Source organism: Dendropsophus ebraccatus, chromosome 5 (assembly GCF_027789765.1).
Source record: "Dendropsophus ebraccatus isolate aDenEbr1 chromosome 5, aDenEbr1.pat, whole genome shotgun sequence".
Classification (NCBI taxonomy): Eukaryota; Metazoa; Chordata; class Amphibia; order Anura; family Hylidae; genus Dendropsophus; species Dendropsophus ebraccatus.
Window position 1 is genome coordinate 125,026,433 of NC_091458.1, and position 18,599 is coordinate 125,045,031.

The following is an 18,599-nucleotide window of genomic DNA, read 5'->3' on the forward strand; positions in this document are numbered from 1 at the left end:
CCACCACTAGGAGGCGCTGATAGCATATGCCAAAGCTTCACAGCGACTTCCTATTTTAGCGGCAAAAGGATCTACAGCCGCAGGCCAAGACTGCGCAGGTGTGTTAGGGGATGGAATGATTCATAGTACTTTAAAGGCCCTTTTGAGTCATTGAGGAGAAAACAATAAGATAACTTAATATTGAGCTCTTTGGGAGCTGTTTAAATCCCTACATTCTGTCATTGGCTGCCATGAGTTAACATTTTAGCATTGAAAAGAAAGCAGGAGGCTTGGAATCCATTTTAGAAAAATACAGCTTTGACTTTTATAAAGGGTTCTAGAACTATTTGGATTAAAGGGGTTATCCAGGATTAGAACAAACAATATTTTCTTGCAGAAACAGTGCCACCCCGTCCCCAGGTTGTATGTAATATCCCAACGACATTCAATGGAGGACAAGGGTGGCACTGTTTCAGAAAAATAAAAAATGGATAACCCCTTTAAATGACACACTTTCTTTCACTAGATGATCAACATTACCCCCTTTAATATCTTTAGCCATACAGGATAGGTCTAAGGATAGACCATCAATAAAAAAAAAAAAAAAAAAAGTCCTAAAAAAATACGATAAACCTTCAGGTATATTAGATATTTTTCTCCATAACTTTCATAGATAATAGCTATCAATTACCCCGTCTTTGCCCTAGACCATCAGAGATATTAACCCATAAAGCTCTCTTGGGGACCAACAGTAATGCAGATATACTATAAATAACCCCTGAACAACTCTGAGTAAAATATGTGAGGACTCTTAAGTTGGCTTCAAACAGCATTTCAAGGGTCCTTCAGGTTATTAATCAAAAAGTTATGCTGACATGTACAGTTGTATATTTATGGTAGGCCTAGAGGCCTAATTTAATAGATAGATCTCGCAGTGCAGGTGAAACCGGGACACCCTTGAAAAATTAGCTTCACCCAGGTTACTGTGACTTGTATCACCCAATTAGGACGGGAAGCTCGACACTGTAGGGCAGAAGGTGGTCAGACATTGGTCTAAACACAGGTACAAGTATCTCTCACTGTCAGGTATCTCTCTTAAGTACCGGCAGAGCACAAATACTACATTGGGTTGGGACTCCCTTGACAAACTCCCCTCCTCTACGCTGCTCCACTCTGCTCTCAACTATACAAGCACCACTACAACTACCTCTACTGTATTCCACTCTTTCAAGTATCTCTGCAGCACAGATCTAGTTAGGCACTAAAGTTCGTATCAAGATTTTCTATTTGCTTCTAAAGTGTTTTGTATTATTCAGAGACTGCACAATAAAGCTGTTTTATTTTTATCAAGGAAACTCAGTCATCTCTTCCTCTGCACCAGCACCTATACACGCTAGCCACACACCTTGGGTCATTTTTCCCCTTTCTGTGGGTGGCGGTACAGACAGTCCAGGTGGGTAAATTGCCACTCAGAACTATCGTGACAAGAGCCCAAGGGACTCATCACAGCCGGCAGGTCATCGACCATTTTGGGGAACAGTACAAACCGGCCATACACAAAACAGGTACCAACATCACACCTGTGTTCTGGACTATCACTGGCCGAGTACTACTACACCGACACCACATTACAATCAATAGAAAACGTAATGCTGGTTATGATGGTTCTATAAATGGCAGGGGCGGATTAACTTTACCATAGGCCCCGGGCTGTTCACCAAGCCTGGGCCCCCCCACCCCACTTTAACTATGGCAGCATTAGCCTGGCGTTCATAGTACAGGACAGATAATGTCATGATGTCCTGAATTGTGCAAAATTGCCATAAAAAAACTGTGAGTTTTTTGCAAATCATAACGGAAGTGAAGCCAGGAGACAGTACACCACTGACAGTATAAGTCTTTTTGGGTGGTCATGGGCCCCCCAGGAGCTCAGGGCCCCGGGCTGCCGCCCGAAACGCCCCTATTATAATCCACTACTGATTAATGGGGGTACTCTGGTGACAGTGATAGCTAGCTAGGCATACAGAAAATAAAGGACATAGATAGAACTCTGTGTAGAAAAAAAACACTGTTCATTGCCAAGTATCCTCCTGTGCCTGGACAAGTCTATTGCTTGCAGCATTTGGATGACACTCCCATTCAGAGCAAGTCTCAATCTGAACGCTTGTTTCCTTTACTAGTTATGGGAATAATGCATTTTGTATTCTTTTTTTTTTTCTTGCAAACTGGAATTGCACAAGATAACCAAAGAAATCACACTCAGGCTATGTTCATACAACGCCATTTTGCAGCCAGCTTTTTGAATGGTCGTCATTTTGACGCCAAAAGACAGCTGTCTCTTGATAATTATTGATAAATAATGATCATGATTTAAAATGACAGCTGTCAAAAAAAACAGCTGTAAATTATGTTATGTGAACATAGCCTCATATTCAGTTCTACCTCTCCAGGTTTGATGCTCCACAGGCCCCACTGGTCTTTTTCAGGTCTGTCTTAACATGGACATTCGAAGACTGCAGCCTGTCACTGGATGCGGTCTTGACCATCTACACTAGTGATTGGCTTAATCGGTTACATACTGTAGATGAGAGGGACCAGGAGGTGCAGAGACCAATGGGACCTGGGAAGTAAAGAGAGCAGCAGGGATCATTGATAAGAATGAGACTCCTTTAATTGTTTTAGGCTATGTTCCCACAACATCTTTTTAGTCTAAAAAACTGCAAAAGCTGTCATTATAAAAAAAAACTGCCATTATTTCTCCTAAAGAACATGTTGTAGGAACATAGCCTTAAAGCGAATCAGGTACATCGCTTTGGCTTCTGCACCTTAATGGATCAGTGTAGATGCAGGGATGCCGATGGCGCGGTTCTTTTTTAGAATCGCTGCCCGATCTTTTTAGGGTTAACGGCCTGTCCCGGAGCACTGGGGGCAGGCAAATACCTCCCCTCTGTGACATGGCCCATTAATTCTAATGAAGCCACATCTCAGAGATAATGGGAGATCAGGCGGACCAATGCTCCTGAAAAAAACGTCACCATGCCTGGGAAGCGGGCAGTGGTTCAAAAAAAAAAAAAAAAAGGACCGCACTACTGTCATCCTCGCTTTGGCGCCGATCCACTAAGGTATACTACATAAAGCAATGTACCTGGTGGTACATTCACTTTAAGATGTTTTAAGTATGATGTTAGTAGGATTACTACTAAGTAATTCAACATTTAGCTAAATTGGGTTAGCTTGAAAATAACTGGTTAATTCTTTAAGGTTGTGATTTTAAAGCAAATGTACCAATAGGTACATTACTTTTGAATGTTTACATGAACAGACCGGAGCCGCCACGTGAAGATGCCGTTGGTGCGTTTTTTTCTTTAAACCGATGCCCGATTCTTGCACACTGGCCCAAGCCCATGACGAAACACTAGGGGCCAGAGTTCCTGCCCCCAGTGCTCCGGGGCGGGCTATTGCTTGGGAATAGACTGGCGCCATGTGTGGGAACTTGGTGGCGGTTCAAAAAAAGGACTGTGCCACTGCTGCCGCTGGTTGTTCATGTAAGAAACCCAAAGCAATGTACCTAGTGGTACATTCACTTTAAGCAGAATGGTCAGAGACCCAGGCAATGATTCATAGGAAGAATACCTCTGTAAGGGCTCATGCACACTGAGCAATAGACGAGGGATTAAAGAGAAAAGATTTCTGCTTGAAAATTCCTCTTCTATTCTGCTCTGGCAGAATAAGAGCAGAATAGCAGCTGAATTTGAGCGGAATGCAAGCAGAGTTCAAGTAGAATTTTAAGCAGAATTCAAGCCCCATTGACTTCTTTAGGATTCCTCTAGCGGAATCCGCCCAAAGAAGTAACATGTCACTTCTTTAGGCAGATCCTCGACGGAAATTTATGGACGGAAATTCCGCTGTGTGAAAAGCACAGCGCAAAGCCCATTGAAAACAATGGAAAAGCGCTTTGCTCAATTTAAACGGGCGGATTTTCAAGAGGAATTTCGCACAGAATCCGTGCGAAAATCCGCCTCTTTTGCTCAGTGTGCATGAGCCCTAACATGGTATTTTCTTGCAGATTCCTATAAAGCCTTGGAGAAAGAAAAACCTAACCTTAAGTACAGTTTAGGGCCATAGCGGGCTATGGTGGTATATAATAGATTACTACAACATAGATTTCTAATACAATCTAATAATAAAAAGGGAGTGTTGTAAGAAAACAATTACAAAGAACAGTGCAGCTATAAAGGTATAGTGTAGAGTTTTCCAAGCAGAGTCATAAAAGACAGATTAGTGATAGCATAATACAGGCTACGTTCACATCAGCGTTTGACCATCCGGCACCATTCCATCTACTTTTTCCGTTTTAGAGTAAGCAAAACGGAAACTGTCGGATCCGTTAAAATCCCCATAGATTCCCATGCTATTTTAGTGTGCTCCGTTTGCCCTAATTGTGCTCCGTTTGCATGCAATCCGTTCAAGATCCGTTTTTTTGAACGGAAGAAAAAATAGTGTTTGCAGTATTTTTCTTTCCGCTTAAAAAACCGGATCACGATCGGAAAGTGCACTTCCGTTTTCTTTTTACATTGTAGTCAATGAGGACGGATCTAAAACGGAAGGTATTTCCGTTCACATCCGTTTTTTTCATCCGTTTTTGCACTGAGCATGCGCAGAAGCAGCAAGAAACCAAAGAAGAAAAATAAACGGATAGAAAAACGGATGCTGACTGAGGCAAACAGATGCAAACTGATGTACAAAAGTCAGTTTTTTTAAGCCAAAATACAAACGGACCATTAAAAAAGATGAACATTTTGCAATCAGTTTGCATCAGTCTGCTCATCAGTTTATGCTCATCCGTTTAATTAATATGGACGGATCCGTTAGAAACAAAGAAAAACGCTAGTGTGGCCGAGCCCTAATCTATATGGTCTTCTACATGCGTCAGACAATATTATACACACGTCTTATGATGATATGGGGCATTTCATGTCCAAGAGTTTATATTGCTTTTTAGATGACTTTATGACAACAACAACTAATGCAAAGTATGTATTTCAACATGTATAATCTGTCAGGTAAGACATAATGGGGGAATTGATATTAGCCGTGAAATCCAAACTCTCCGGTTTCTCTCATTGCAACCAATCATAGCTTAATTACAATACGTTTGACAGTCTATTATTTATATTGTTGAAGCTCATATACTTTTTCATGAAGTATTCTGATGATTGTCAATACTGTGAAACCTTGGATTACGATCATAATTTGTTCTGGGAACATGCTTGTAATGCAAATCTCTCGTATATCAAAGCAAATTTTCCCATAGAAAATTATTGAAAGGTAGACGATTCGTTCCACAACCCAAAAATAAGGAAGGTAAGGTGTTCTGTATCAATAAAGAACAATGTGTCAGTAAAGAAGGGGTTAGCAGGTAAATCTCTCCCCACACACAACTCTCCGGGTGGCTACAAACATGCTGGTGCCATCTGCCTGGAGCAGCTATCGGTGAAGGGGTTAATTCAGGGATCAGAGGGAAGCATGATGACGCAGACGGGCACTGGAGGAGAGTTACAATTATTATTTTTGCTTGTCTTGCAAAACACTTTTAGACCAAGTTATTTGTAATATAAGGTTTCACTGTATATACAATATCACCTAAAATCCTGTTACCTGCTGACAAGCTATATTATGTATACAACCCCCTCAGTGCTCTTAGGGGACAGTTCAGACTACACAGCTATGATGCTTTTAAACAATCAACTTATTTTTAGGCTATGTTCACACTACGTAAAAGTACGGCCATTGTTGCCATCGGCAACAACGGCCATACTTTGTGTGGGGTGGAACAATGCCTCTACTTCAATGCGATCCCGGCCGGAGCGTATACACATCGTATACGCCCCGGCCGGGATCCCGTGCGGCGCCGCAAATAACTGACATGTCAGTTTTCAATGAATTGCGGCCATAGGAAACCCTGTCAGTTCACACAATGAAGCCAGCGGCTCTGGCTGTGGGAGGTGGGAGGTTCTGATGCGGGCGCGTGCTCCCGCATCAGAACCCTGCGGCCAGAAAGATCATCCAGCCGGTACTTATGTACCGGCCGGGAAGATCCGGGCAGAGACAGGCCGTTCCGTGACCTGGCCGGGTCACGGAACGGCCGGTCTCTTTACGTTGTGTGAGCATAGCCTTAAACATTATTTCCATAATGACCAGAAGATGAGGGTGTGTGTTAGAACATATAGACCCAGTCTTATAAATTACCTGAAGGAAAAACAGATGCTGGGTTATATCCTGAAACAGCTCTTCAGCTACATTTTCAGGGTAAAATTTGGCCAAAAACCGGAACTTCACAGGATCTTCCTTAGGAACATCTTGTTGTAAAACCTGGTAGTATAAAGGTGTAAAGTTATTCTTTTTTTCCAAAATTATCTTTTTTATTTTAGCTCGGGCTAATGCATAATTACTATAACATTTGATTTCTTCATAATTATTATCCAGAAAAAAAGCAAGATCCCAATACTGTGTAAACTCCAAAGGTTTGTTCCGCAGCAGGAGAACCCTAAACATAAAGCAAAAGTCATTAAAGTGAATCTATACCAGCCACCCCCCACCCACTACGCCATGTCCAGTCCCGGGGTCTCTGCCAGTATTATGCCTGAAAACAAGTTTTATTCCAGCTGCCTGGTGAGGCAGTGTGTCAATAAGGCGGGGCCTAGAGCATTCGTGCCCGGGGCCTGCAGCACCTCTCTCCCCACCTTCATTCAGCCCTGGGGTGTGCCAAAAAAGAAGAGAGGCAGGGAGTAAGGCTCTGCGTAGGGCATGGACGCTGTAGGTCCCGCTTCATTGACACCCCGCCTCGCCACCTATATAAAACCGATTATATAACTGATTTTTGCTGGATAATCCCTTTAGGGTGCCAAGTGATGTATGCTCTAGCTAGCGGGGAGGTTAACTTACATACACGCAGCGGGATGTCAATCTCGCTGCAAGTATGTATTCTCATAGGGATGCACTGACACTGGTTTCTGGCCATGACCATGCATCTTTTTTTTTTGTTCTTATGACGCATCATTTTGCGTCAGAATAACATGCGTTATTTTGGTAGTTGTAGTTGTAATTGGTAGTTTTTGAAATAACAGCTGTTATTTTGGCGCAAAATGACGTCCATCCAGAAAAAAAATGGCCATCAAACGGCCAAAAAAAGACCTTGTGTGGCCTTGGCCTCTAGGTATGAACAGCTTGTTTCTACACAACTAGAAAAAGGTGTAAACAGCAAATACAACATTGGGTCTTTATTTGCCACAAGAGATAAGCATGGGGTTGTCATGCAAATAAAGTATGTATCAAATGCAGTTACCTTTTTATCCATTTTCAGCCAGGTGTCCACTCCACTTGCTATATATTGTAGACCAAAGAACCAAGTCTCCTTCAATACCAGATGTTTGCACACCAATTCAAATAGTTCTTTCCCCTTCCAGTCCATCTAAACGCAACATAGATTTTTTAGCATAAAAAACTGCTTTAAAATATTATAATAGGTCAGTATAGGTATTGAGGTCAGTGGTATATCCACTGATAGTGCTTCTGCTTTTGCTATTATCTAAATCCCTGTTGTAGCATTGTTCTAAGCACAGTACTTTATTTTTAATTGGTTTAACATTGCCTACAGTAAGGTAGGGGTACTGTCAGGGACGGGGAGGCAAGGACAAGACACGACAGTGAGCCCTGATGCTGAACCCACCAACTGTCTCTACATACTTGCCTCAAACGTCCCTAGGCGGCGGTGGACAACCAGGAAGACGTTCCCTGTACTAGATGTGCACACAGAACAAGACAGACAAACAAAAACAATATGGGATAGTCAAACAGGCAAGGTCAGGACCAAACAGGCGCAGTACAAAATCAGGTAAGAATCGGATAGTCAAAAAGTCAAGCAAGAAGTCAGGTAACAAAGTCTAGCAAGCAGAGGGAGTTAGGACGGGGATCACAGGAATAGACAGGGGGAGCTGGGACCAGGGTATGAAACCTAAATAACCAGCGCTGAGACTGGCTTCAGCTTTCTTTTATGATGACCAAAAGCCCCCTTGGATCCCCATTGGACCAGCGCTCTGATCTTCCAGGTTCCAGACAGGTAGAGAAGAACATAAATCAAACAGTCTTGCTCAGCTGAGGCAATCAAGGCTGGGAGAGTTCAGTAGTAACTCTTGCATTGCCGGAAGCTAAGAAGTAATCGGTGTGTCACACAGAAGCAAAAACCAGGCCCAGTTTACACCAGGCTACTGCACATTCCTGACAGGTACAGAAGGAAAGCTACATTAGAAAAAATAGAGGAGTGGGTATAAAAACTTGGGCACTCATGAAGTATAAACTGTGACTTTCCAGGCAATAAAGTTCCACTAAGAGACATAGGAACAGACGGTAAGAATTCCCAACTAATGGCCCTGTGTAATAGGGCCAGCCATTAGCTTACGAACGAGCGAATGGTTGCCCATCAGCTGAGCCCTTACTTTAGACATGTCAATAAATAGCCACACATCTCCCATGGAAATAGGATATGTGCGGCCAATGGCAGATTTAAGCAAAAGGCTGACAATTGTTTGTGTAGTCCTGGCCACGAGATTTTCAAGCCATGTAATACAGCCTTTAGGGTGGTATTACATGGGCAAATTGCTGCCTGATGTAAGTGCTGATTAACTCAGTTGGTCATTATCTAACAATCCTATACCATGGCTCAAATATTGTATAGGCAAAGCCACAAAAATAATCGCTGGTTTATTTGTGCAGCCCCTAACTTCTACCATTTATTGGCTGCACGTCCTATATTACATATGGGGGCAGATGTATCAACTGTGCACACATTTTTGTGACAACCACCCTCTATGGCATAAGCCCTGCTCACCTGATGGATGGGCAGGGGAGTGCACAAAGACAGAAAGAAGACATGGTTTGCTGTCTGCATCATCCTATGTACCACCTGCCGATCTCTGTATTGGGCCCTGACGGTTCTGTTAGGAATAGAGCAGCGGGTACGGCACATGATCCGCGGCTCTATTCATGCTTATGGAGGCAACAGAAAGAGTCGAGTACAGCTCTTTTCCGGCGCGCTCGTCTCTTTCCATCGCTCCACAGGAATGAATAGAGCTGTTAGTTACATGCCAGGCCCGTGGCTTTATTCATAACAGAGCCAGGAGGCCTGATACAGAGATTGGCGGGGGGTAAAAAGGTTGGATCCCCCACAATCTCCTACTTTCCCCCTATACTGTGTTTTGGGAAAAAGTGAATTTTTCATGGAAAACCTCTTTAATAAATGTTCCCCATGGTGATGTGCAGCCAACAATTTAAATTTTTTAACATGTCAAAACCAAGAAATCAGCTGACAAACAAGTCCTACTAGACAGCACAATATTGGCCTATTCAGCTTTTAATCGTCCCATATATATAGGTGTTGTGCAGTTTTAGGGGGGCATCAGGTTCTTTATTGTGAATAGCCTGGAAAATGGGATAGGTAATAATCTAGTAGATTTACCAGGTTACCTATGATGCATGCACTGAAAACTGTCCTTGAATTAAAAAAAACAAAACTGTGGCCAACCTTACATGCTCTAGTATTTCCTATAACATACTGTCCTGCGTGTTTCCATGTCTGGTCATGCTTCCTCATGCTTCGTCTTAGCACAACAGCTGAATCTTTAGGTTTTAGTCTATTAACTTATTAGTCTTTTTTGTGTTATAAGCATTCTGTCACCGAGTAACTAATCTAAAGCCATGGATAATACTATCATTTCATTAGACCTTTATTAAGTGCCTTCAGGGGGTTTCTAATGTGCCAACACGCAACTCTGTACAAGTCAACTATTGAACAGGTTTCAACAGGCTGTAATATATCAGGAGAAATGCTTGTGTTAGTCATGAAGAGAATGTTGGGGATGAAGCATTTCCTATGTCAGTGACAGCGCTGTGTGAACCTTACAAAGATGATAATGGGAACAGTGAGATGGTTCTGTGGGCATCTCTGACCTTTAGCACATCATAAAGAATTGTCCTCAGTCACATGAAAGGGATCATTCAGCTCTCAAGTCGAATATTGTTAAGTTAATCAATGAATTGTTTGTTGCTATTCACAGCTAGAATTGTTAACTGATAAAGAAGATTACATTTCCTTAAAGGGGTTGGACACTTTATAGTAAAATTGGTTTGTATGTAGTATAAGTAAGTGTTCTCACTGCACTTACTGACAGTAGTGCCCTGTGAGGTCATAGAGCTAAAATCAGACTGCCCTGCTCTGTGGTGATTCTGTCCATAAGATGGCTGACATGGAGGAGCATGTGACCATGCCTATTGGTTGCTAGGGGCAACTGAGCCATTTTCACTTTACACCATGTTTGATAAATCTTCCCCACATTTATCCCAGAATGAGAGAGGGTTTAATATTAGAAGTAGGGATGGTCCGAACCTGCCGAGAAGACCGCCTGGAAAGCTAGGATACAGCCTATGGCTTTGGCTGTATCCCAGTTTTCCGGGCGGTCCTCCCGCTGTATCCACCCTCTCCATGGAGGTTTAAGACAGCGGGAATCGTTGCCGAGAGTCCGGGTTCGTACGAATCCGAACCTCGGCAGGTTCGGACCATCCCTAATCAGAAGCCTCAGTGGACATTGCAGAGTGACTAGCTGGGAAACCAAGACAGAGCCCCAAGCTAGTCTGCTAGTCAACAACCACAAAAGTCTATTTGTTTCCTGTCTGTCTGTTCCTCACACAGTAACCAGTTCTACTATCCTGGGGCTATGTAGGAACAAACTAAGGAAATGAGTGGGTTGCATTGTGCTGTCTGAGCTACTGCTGAGGTGTTGTAGGTTCCGTGTATTATCAAAGAAAAAGCTTTAAAAAAAAAAAAAGCTTCAGCTCATCCCTATCATCTGTGAGCTCCTGAAACACCCGGATCCACATTGGACTAGGTTCACATCACCATTTTGCTATCCCTTTAATGTATCCGTTCTATGGAAGAAAAAAAAAAAAAGAATGTTGTTGAGCTGTTTTCCATTTACTTTCATTATTAATTAAAAAAAAAAAGGATCAAAACGGATCGCTGGACTCTCCTGTCATTCTCTATGAGTGTTGGACTCATCTGAGGAGCGCGAGCGCCGGGCTGCAGCAGCTGATATCTCCGTCACCCGACCACCTCCAGAAGCGGGATTAGGTGAGTATAGGGGGCTCTAACGGGGGGTCGGGAGCCTGTCACCCCGGCACGGGGGGTGACAGGTCCTCTTTAAAGTGACACTGTCACCCCCTTTGTGCATTATGACATCTTTACATAGGTGTAAAGGGTAAATTTAGCGTTTTTCATACCTTATTTTATATCATACGTCATGGTGTTTGTTCAAGTAAAAAGTGTCCTTTTATCAACTGTAGATTGTATTAAGTGGGCGTGGCATTGTGGCATTAGCGCCACTTAGCCCCGCCCACAACAGCACTGTTGGACCGCCCCCTTGACGCCCATTGGTTGGTTGACGTAAAAGGGGTGGGGTCTAGACCTTTCGGCCAGCCTGTTCCAATGGCCGACGAGGGGGCGGGGCCAACGGGCCAGTTGTGGGCGGGGCTAAGTGGCGCTAATGCCACTTAATACAATCTGCAGTTGATAAAAGGACACTTTTTACTTGAACAAGCACCATGACGTATGATATAAAATAAGGTATGAAAACCGCTAAATTTACCCATTACACCTGTGTAGAGAAGTCAGAATGCACAAAGGGGGTGATAGTGTCACTTTAAGCAAGAGCTGCAAGGACATCGGTAACTATGTCCTTGCAGCCCTTGTTTAACGATAATCGGGGCCGTGGAATAGGCCCAGTACCACCCTTACTATACATTATACTTCACATGCTGCTTGCTATACTGTACAGTAACTTAGTATATCACATATTCAGCTGTTTCTCATTGTTTGTTTCTGTTTTACATGTTATTCAGAATAAAAAATCATTAGCTTTTTTTAGTGATTCTTTATGGGAAATTTTGCTTTGGTTCAAGAGTTGATTTGCTCGTAATCCAAGGCACCACTGTAGTCTTATAAGGATTTTTATAGCTGTATGATTGATCACGATAAACAGTAAGCAATAATTTTACAACTTATTCTTAGTCTTTTTACGCAGGCAGATAAATTATAACGATATAGAGAATCAATCCGTATTCAATCACTTTCATTCTCGCTTGTCAATTTTCAGGAGGGTTTGTACAAATCATTGTCCTTATGACCGGCACATTCCCTCTCTATACAGAGATTTATGCTGCCAACAAACAATGATTTCAGTCTATACATAAATTATGCATTAAGTTGACAAATGAGCAAACGAGTTTTACTTAGCAGACGTGTTCTTCAGCTGGCGGCTGGCGTGTTTACACTGGTCAATGACTGGGAAGGAATGTCCATACCATTGCTTTCTCCTCTGCTTACTGGCCCATGGCAAAGAAATTTGACTACAAAGACTGTTTACACTGACAATTACCACAATTTGGTTGTTGTTAAGTGAGTTTTTTTTAACTTTGCAACTGATGATTTCAACCTGGACAGGAAGCATCAGTGGTGGTAGTGGCTGGAAAATTGCACCTGTGGATTGGCTAGCCCTTGTGGTACCTCTTATGAACCTGATAGACCCTTTAGGGTACACCATTATGTAACAGTGCTAGGTTGGATGGTAGATGACATGGTGGGGAGGTGCACATAGATACTGGGAGCCAACATCCACAAATAGACATTGGACCCATAAAGATTTCCAGGACATTACAGGCTATTCAAAGGATCCAAGTGGTCCTGGGTTAGGCCTGGGAAAGCCACTCATGTGACATCCTCCTACTGTAGTGACATGACTTAGATGCAGGTCAAAAGTGGTTGGTCCTGACTGACTCCTCCCCTTTCCAGAATGTTCCTCATTAGCAATATAACGTTTTAGGGTCACATTTATCCTCTAAACTTTTTTTTTGCACTTGCACTTGCAAATTTATTCCATGCTGCACAAACTTACAGATCTTGATCAAAATTTATCATTAGGCCCAGAGGTCTTAAAAGGAGTGCTCCAGCGAGAAGCTTTTTCCCAGTAATTGAAACACATTACTTTGTGTTACTTATCACTTTATAATATGCTTTAATCACCTATCTGCCCCCTTCCCTATCTTTTCTCCCCTGAACCCCCCACCAGGAAGTGAAGTAAACTCATTCTTACCTAATGACTGTTGACACCAGGCTCTGTGGCAGCCATTTTGTGACAATGACATCATCAAGAGGGAAACTCGTCTAAGCCCTGTTAGGCCAGCCTCTCTTTGTCAGATGACTCAGGTTGCTCAGCTCTGATTGGCTGAGCAAGTTGTAAGCCATCTAAGTTTTACAGAGTCAGTTAGGCGTCACAGCAGACAAAGTGCATAATTGGAAAGCCCAAACCAGGAAGTGAAGAAAAAATGGTGACACAAACTAGAGCTTCAGAGACCTGCAAACAGCGGGAAATTCAAATGGAGACAGACTCAGGAGGGATGGTAAGTGTAAAAACTATGTTTATGATATTTTTTTTTTTTTTATCAGTACCCCTTTAATCAGTACCCCTTTAATGAATCTTGCATGGTTTTTGTGTGCTTGCAAAATATTTTTGCAAGATTATTTTAGTTAACAAAACAACGCCAGGGTAGGAGTGGAGTACTGCTGTACAATCGGGCTAAGAAATGAGCTAACATGAAACCATGCCTCCACCGGGCCCACTCTGAGCAGAAAAAATGAAAAAAGGCACAGCCAGCATAATCAGCCTAAAAATAGCACAAACACCTTGATAAATGTTGCTTAAAATCTCACGCTGTGTGCAAGAACACCAGATTACCCAAAAGACTGATACATTTGCTGTTAATGTTGTGTTTAAGTGAGTTAACCTTTTAATCGCCTGCCAGAAATTGGTACAATGTAGCCACAATGATAAAGTGCATGAACGTGAAAGACCTAAAAAGTATACCTACCTAAAATTATGCCATAATACCAGGTTTATTGGGGTCCATCTCAGCCTCAGGGTTGCTCTGGACTTTACAATCATATTGTATAGTAAGAACTAACCTCACAGTTTAACTCCATTTCTGTTTCCATTGTCACAACCTTCACTTTGAAAGTCTTCTGCTGCTGCTTCCTCCTCAGACTCCTGATTGACATCGCTTATGGTGTAGTTTTGATTTGTGATCAGTCCTGGAGAAAAATAATGAATATAGAAGTTCTAGAATACTTATAGCAAATTGTACATCATTTTTCACTTCACAAACAAGGTGAATTTTTACCTGTTGTGGCCATGACTATGACAACCTAGCCTACTGTTTAATTCAATAAAACTTTCCAACTTTTCCTCTATTAGGCCAGCTTCACACATACAGGATTGCAACAAATTTCATGATGCGAATTCCTCAGTGAAATCTACTGCGATCCTGTGTCCTGTCATTTTCTATAGGCTTACATACTCGCAGTGGATTTTTCATTCTGCTGCAAGTATGTAAAGCCTGTTCCACTTAACCCTGCTCTGCCCAGCTAGTACATTACCTAGCCGTGCTCCTGCTTGCTGCACAGGCTCCCTGGTATCCTGTTCAGCCAATCAGAGTGCTGCCCCGCCACAGCCACTGGCTAGAACACCATGAGGAGGAACTGCGGTGAACCCCAGGACTAAACCTATTCATACTAGGAAGCCAATCTTCTACCTCAGATTGCTACACAAGTTTACTGAGGTATCGTACAAGCCTGTAGTTAAGTGCAAAGGCTCTACTGCAACCTGCTAGGTTTTCTAAGGAGTACACCCGACAGCTAGCTATCCCACTAATCCACTGATCCTGTGTCACTCTATGCCCACAAGATAGCTCAGGTTGATGATCATTCCCATGGATACAGGACTGTCTTCTCATGGCCCCAGCTGAGAACCTCATGTCAGAATAGGTCCCTGGCTTGTAGCCTGTAGAGCCCTAGATGGCTACTACTACACAGAAAAGGTTATTCTTGTCACGGTCTAGTCTGTTCCAAGTATCAACTGTATACCGAGACTATGTCAACTCTTAGCTCTGCCACTACCAACGTCCATGCTGTGCCGGAAAAGTATCTTCTCTTGTCTTTCTGTGGTCTGCCAGCCAAGCCAGATGTGTTTTTACAAGTCAAAGTGCAAATGTTTATTGTATTATCAGGATTACTGAACTGTGAATAAGCTGTCTATAGTCTGAGCAATTCTGTATTAAACCTTTTGCCATATACATCTATATTCTTGTGCTGCACTACAGTACTTTAATTCAGTAAAGACTTTAACTGGTTAAGTTACTTGGACTCATTAACATGCAACACTCTGCACAAAACAAACTCCTACAAAACAAGAGGTGCCAACCTACCTACCACCCTTGGCCACCGTGCAAGTGCCCTATCGGTACTTCAACAACCAGCCCAGCCACATAACACCTGGCCGCCCAGGTCACTGCAAACAAACATGTACAGGCCACATCATATGGGCTGAGTTGCGATGTAAACCCAGTTAGGAGAGGGTTAACTCTGCACCACACTCCTCTTATCTCACTACTGTTGTATCTGCCGAAACTGGATGGATTTTTAACAAAGTCAGGGAAAGGGAGAACGATGGGCAGTGCTTGAGGGAAACCACGTAACAGCTGCCCATCCCCTACAACTTACAGCTTACTTATCTTAGCTTTGCTTAATTGTCTGGTCTCTGCTGATTGAAATAATAAGGAGGTGAGTGACTGTAGCTCCTCCCACTGCATTGTTTTAAAACCCTGTTCCCTGCACAGTGCATGCTGTGTACTGTAAAGACTACTACAGCCAATGATAGTAGTGAGCTGTGAAGTGCAGGGAGTGCATTATGCAGGGGAAAAGATGTCAGGCTGAAGAGGAGATGGACCCACTTAGGACATAAGCCCATCTGACATTTGCGAGAATTGCCAGATGGGCAGCCTGGCCCTGATCTATACTCAAACATCTTTCCTACCCTCAGTAGACTATGCTGTCAGCATATACAGGTAGTTTAAACTGAAGACATCGAAGTTTTTATTACAAGACATTGTGAAACAGTCTTGTTTTTCCATAGTACACATTTTGGCCTAACTATTTCAGTAAGCAAAGATCATATGGGCATTCAATGTCTTTGACCAAGCCTATAAACTGGGTAATAATAAATGACTAAACAACCAGTAGAAACTATGTCAGTAATTTAATAAAGCATTTCTATAATGTTAGTAGAATGAATCATAATATAAAATAGAGTCATAGGTTACATTTAACTCACTGTTCAGTATCACTAGTGATGAAGATGAATGACAAATGCCCCCAGATGACCTGTCCTCTTCTAATGAATTTCAGCAGAGAAGGCCTGCTGGGGGTTTGGCAGATAGGTGCACTGTGGATGGTAGCCCCACTCCCAAAGCACCTAGTTAGCATGAAGATTAAACTCCTAATAGTATGGAAACAACACCAAAGATGAAGGTAAGAAACTAACCTTCATCCTCAGCACCCCATGCACTATAGGAAGATGTCAGCAGGTTAGATACTACAGGTTAGAATGTACAGTTTTTGGTGATAGATTGAACATTGTACTATTTAAGACTGGTGTCATTGCAGCTTATGATGGACTTATGGTGTGTTTAGACAGAGATTTATCTGACAGATTTTTGAAGCCGAAACCAGGAACAGACCATAAACAGGGAACAAGTCATAAAGGAAAGACTGAGATTTCTCCTCTTCTCAAATCCATTCCTGGCTTTGGCTTCAAAAATCTGTCAGATAAATCTCTCTGTCTAAACACACCTTTAGTCAATTAAATACTTTGGACAACTTTAAAGTGACTGTACCACCAGGCCCAGGCTGAAGCACTGGGGACGGGCTGACCCATCCCCAGTGGGAAGAAACCCCAGTCCCTCCGTGACGTGACTCCATTACAATCAATGGAACCCTATCATAGAGGGGCTAGGGTTTCCTCCCACTAAGGGTGGGTCGGCCCGTCCCCAGTGCTTCAGCCTGGGCCTGGTGGTACAGTCACTTTACGGGCATTTATTATGGAAAAGTTATTATTTTGTAAGAAAAATAATTTTTGTAACAAGTTTTTAGAATAAATGTTCACGCATTTTGCATTTGTATCTTTGTGTATGGCAAAAATATTCTGCATTAAACCAGCCTAACTTTTTCAAAATCAAAAATAGTTAAGGAATTATTATAATCCTATATCACTTAATTATATTGACGTAACCAGTCAGGGAGTGAAGTAGAAATGTTGTTACTCCTAAGGGTGGTTCAGTAAGCATAGGGTCATGTCCAGCAGCCCGGGGCCATAGCTAGGAGAGGGGGTTGGTGGGATATGTTGTCTTGGATGTCCTGGATGCCAGAGGGCTCCAACAAGGCAGCCGGCCTTATTTAGCTATAAGGGTAGATAACTTCTTAGCTAAAGAAAGTCTAGCCAATGGCTAGTATATCGGCAGGCTGGCAGCCTTGTATTCAATAAATAGGTAAGCTTATGTGTAATGCATTGGCACTGCAAAATGGCTCAGATATGGGCCATTCTTAATATATATATATTTATGTGTGTGTATATATATATATATATATATATATATATATATATTTTATTACTATTTTTTATATTATTATTATTATTATTATTATTATTATTATTATTATTAAGAACTACATGTAACATTTATTATTCATGCAAATATTTCTTCAATTAGGCTACAGAATGTAAAGGGTATGCCACAAAACAGATGGGAAGGCCTAGTAATTCCTACTCTCTATAATCTGAAGATAGGTGTTTTACTTTACCAGGCTTCAAAATTGCGAGAGGATTGTTATTTGTCTCATATTCAGCACAGTTGCCGCTCTCTTCATCGGTTCCTGCTTCCAATATATAATATGTAACCAACAGATAATCCAGGTTCCGGTGTCGCAGTATAATCTTTTATAATCCCTCTAAATGCAGTAAAAGAAAGTTTATCCTGTATTGGTCTGTTCAGGTGATTTCATATAGACTCCATGCCAAAGAGCCATTTCCCTGAGAGTTGTGGTTGCTGCATATCATTCAGATTGTAATAAAAAGCTGGCAATTCCAATAAAAAAGTGGCTTCAAAACCCCAAAGTCTTGTAATTCCAGGAAGCAGCGTCCTCTCTGTTGATATCCACACTGCTTCCTACACGTACATGGGAGTTAAGGAGGAAGATACCAGAGCTGAAATCCATGACACATATGTTAAGCCAATAATGGCAGGAGTGTCAGCCAATGAAGAAGCAGGAAGGAATGTGTATAACCTGAAAGGAATGATAGGTGAGTCAGGCTGCAGTGCAGGGAATGGAAGCGTGTGAAGAACTCCAGCAAAGCAGACAGATCCGCACTCAATGGGGAACATGACTATAGGCAAAGCCGATAGCTTCTACATTATAGAACTGCACAGTTATTACTAAGGTTCACAGACATATATATATAGAGGTGCTGAATACCCATAATGTATATCTCAGGTTTTAAACATGGGGAAAAGGCATACTCTGCACAGCGATGAGTGGAATTTATCAATGCTTTCACCAGCAAACTAGTGTAAAAAAAAGTTGCATGTTTTTGCACATCTCTGTCAATTTTTTTTTTTTTTTTTTG

At 42.2% G+C, this 18,599-nt stretch overlaps 1 protein-coding gene across 2 annotated transcripts in view; it reads right to left on the reverse strand.

The window, feature by feature from the left end:
• The window catches only part of LOC138792984 (merlin-like), a 57,921-nt gene extending 39,689 nt beyond the window's left edge, over nt 1-18,232 (reverse strand). Inside the window, exons 1-4 of one of the 2 annotated variants that reach the window (XM_069971181.1) lie at nt 17,777-18,232; nt 14,048-14,173; nt 7,325-7,450; nt 6,229-6,351 (exon numbers count right to left, since the gene is read on the reverse strand). In XM_069971181.1, coding sequence (XP_069827282.1) covers nt 6,229-6,351; nt 7,325-7,450; nt 14,048-14,140 — 342 coding nt within the window. In that variant the 5' untranslated portion in view covers nt 14,141-14,173; nt 17,777-18,232. Of the gene's footprint in view, nt 1-6,228; nt 6,352-7,324; nt 7,451-14,047; nt 14,174-17,771 lie in introns of both variants that reach the window. The other variant, XM_069971182.1, reaches the window with a different exon arrangement.
• Nucleotides 18,233-18,599: the final 367 nt, after the last annotated feature.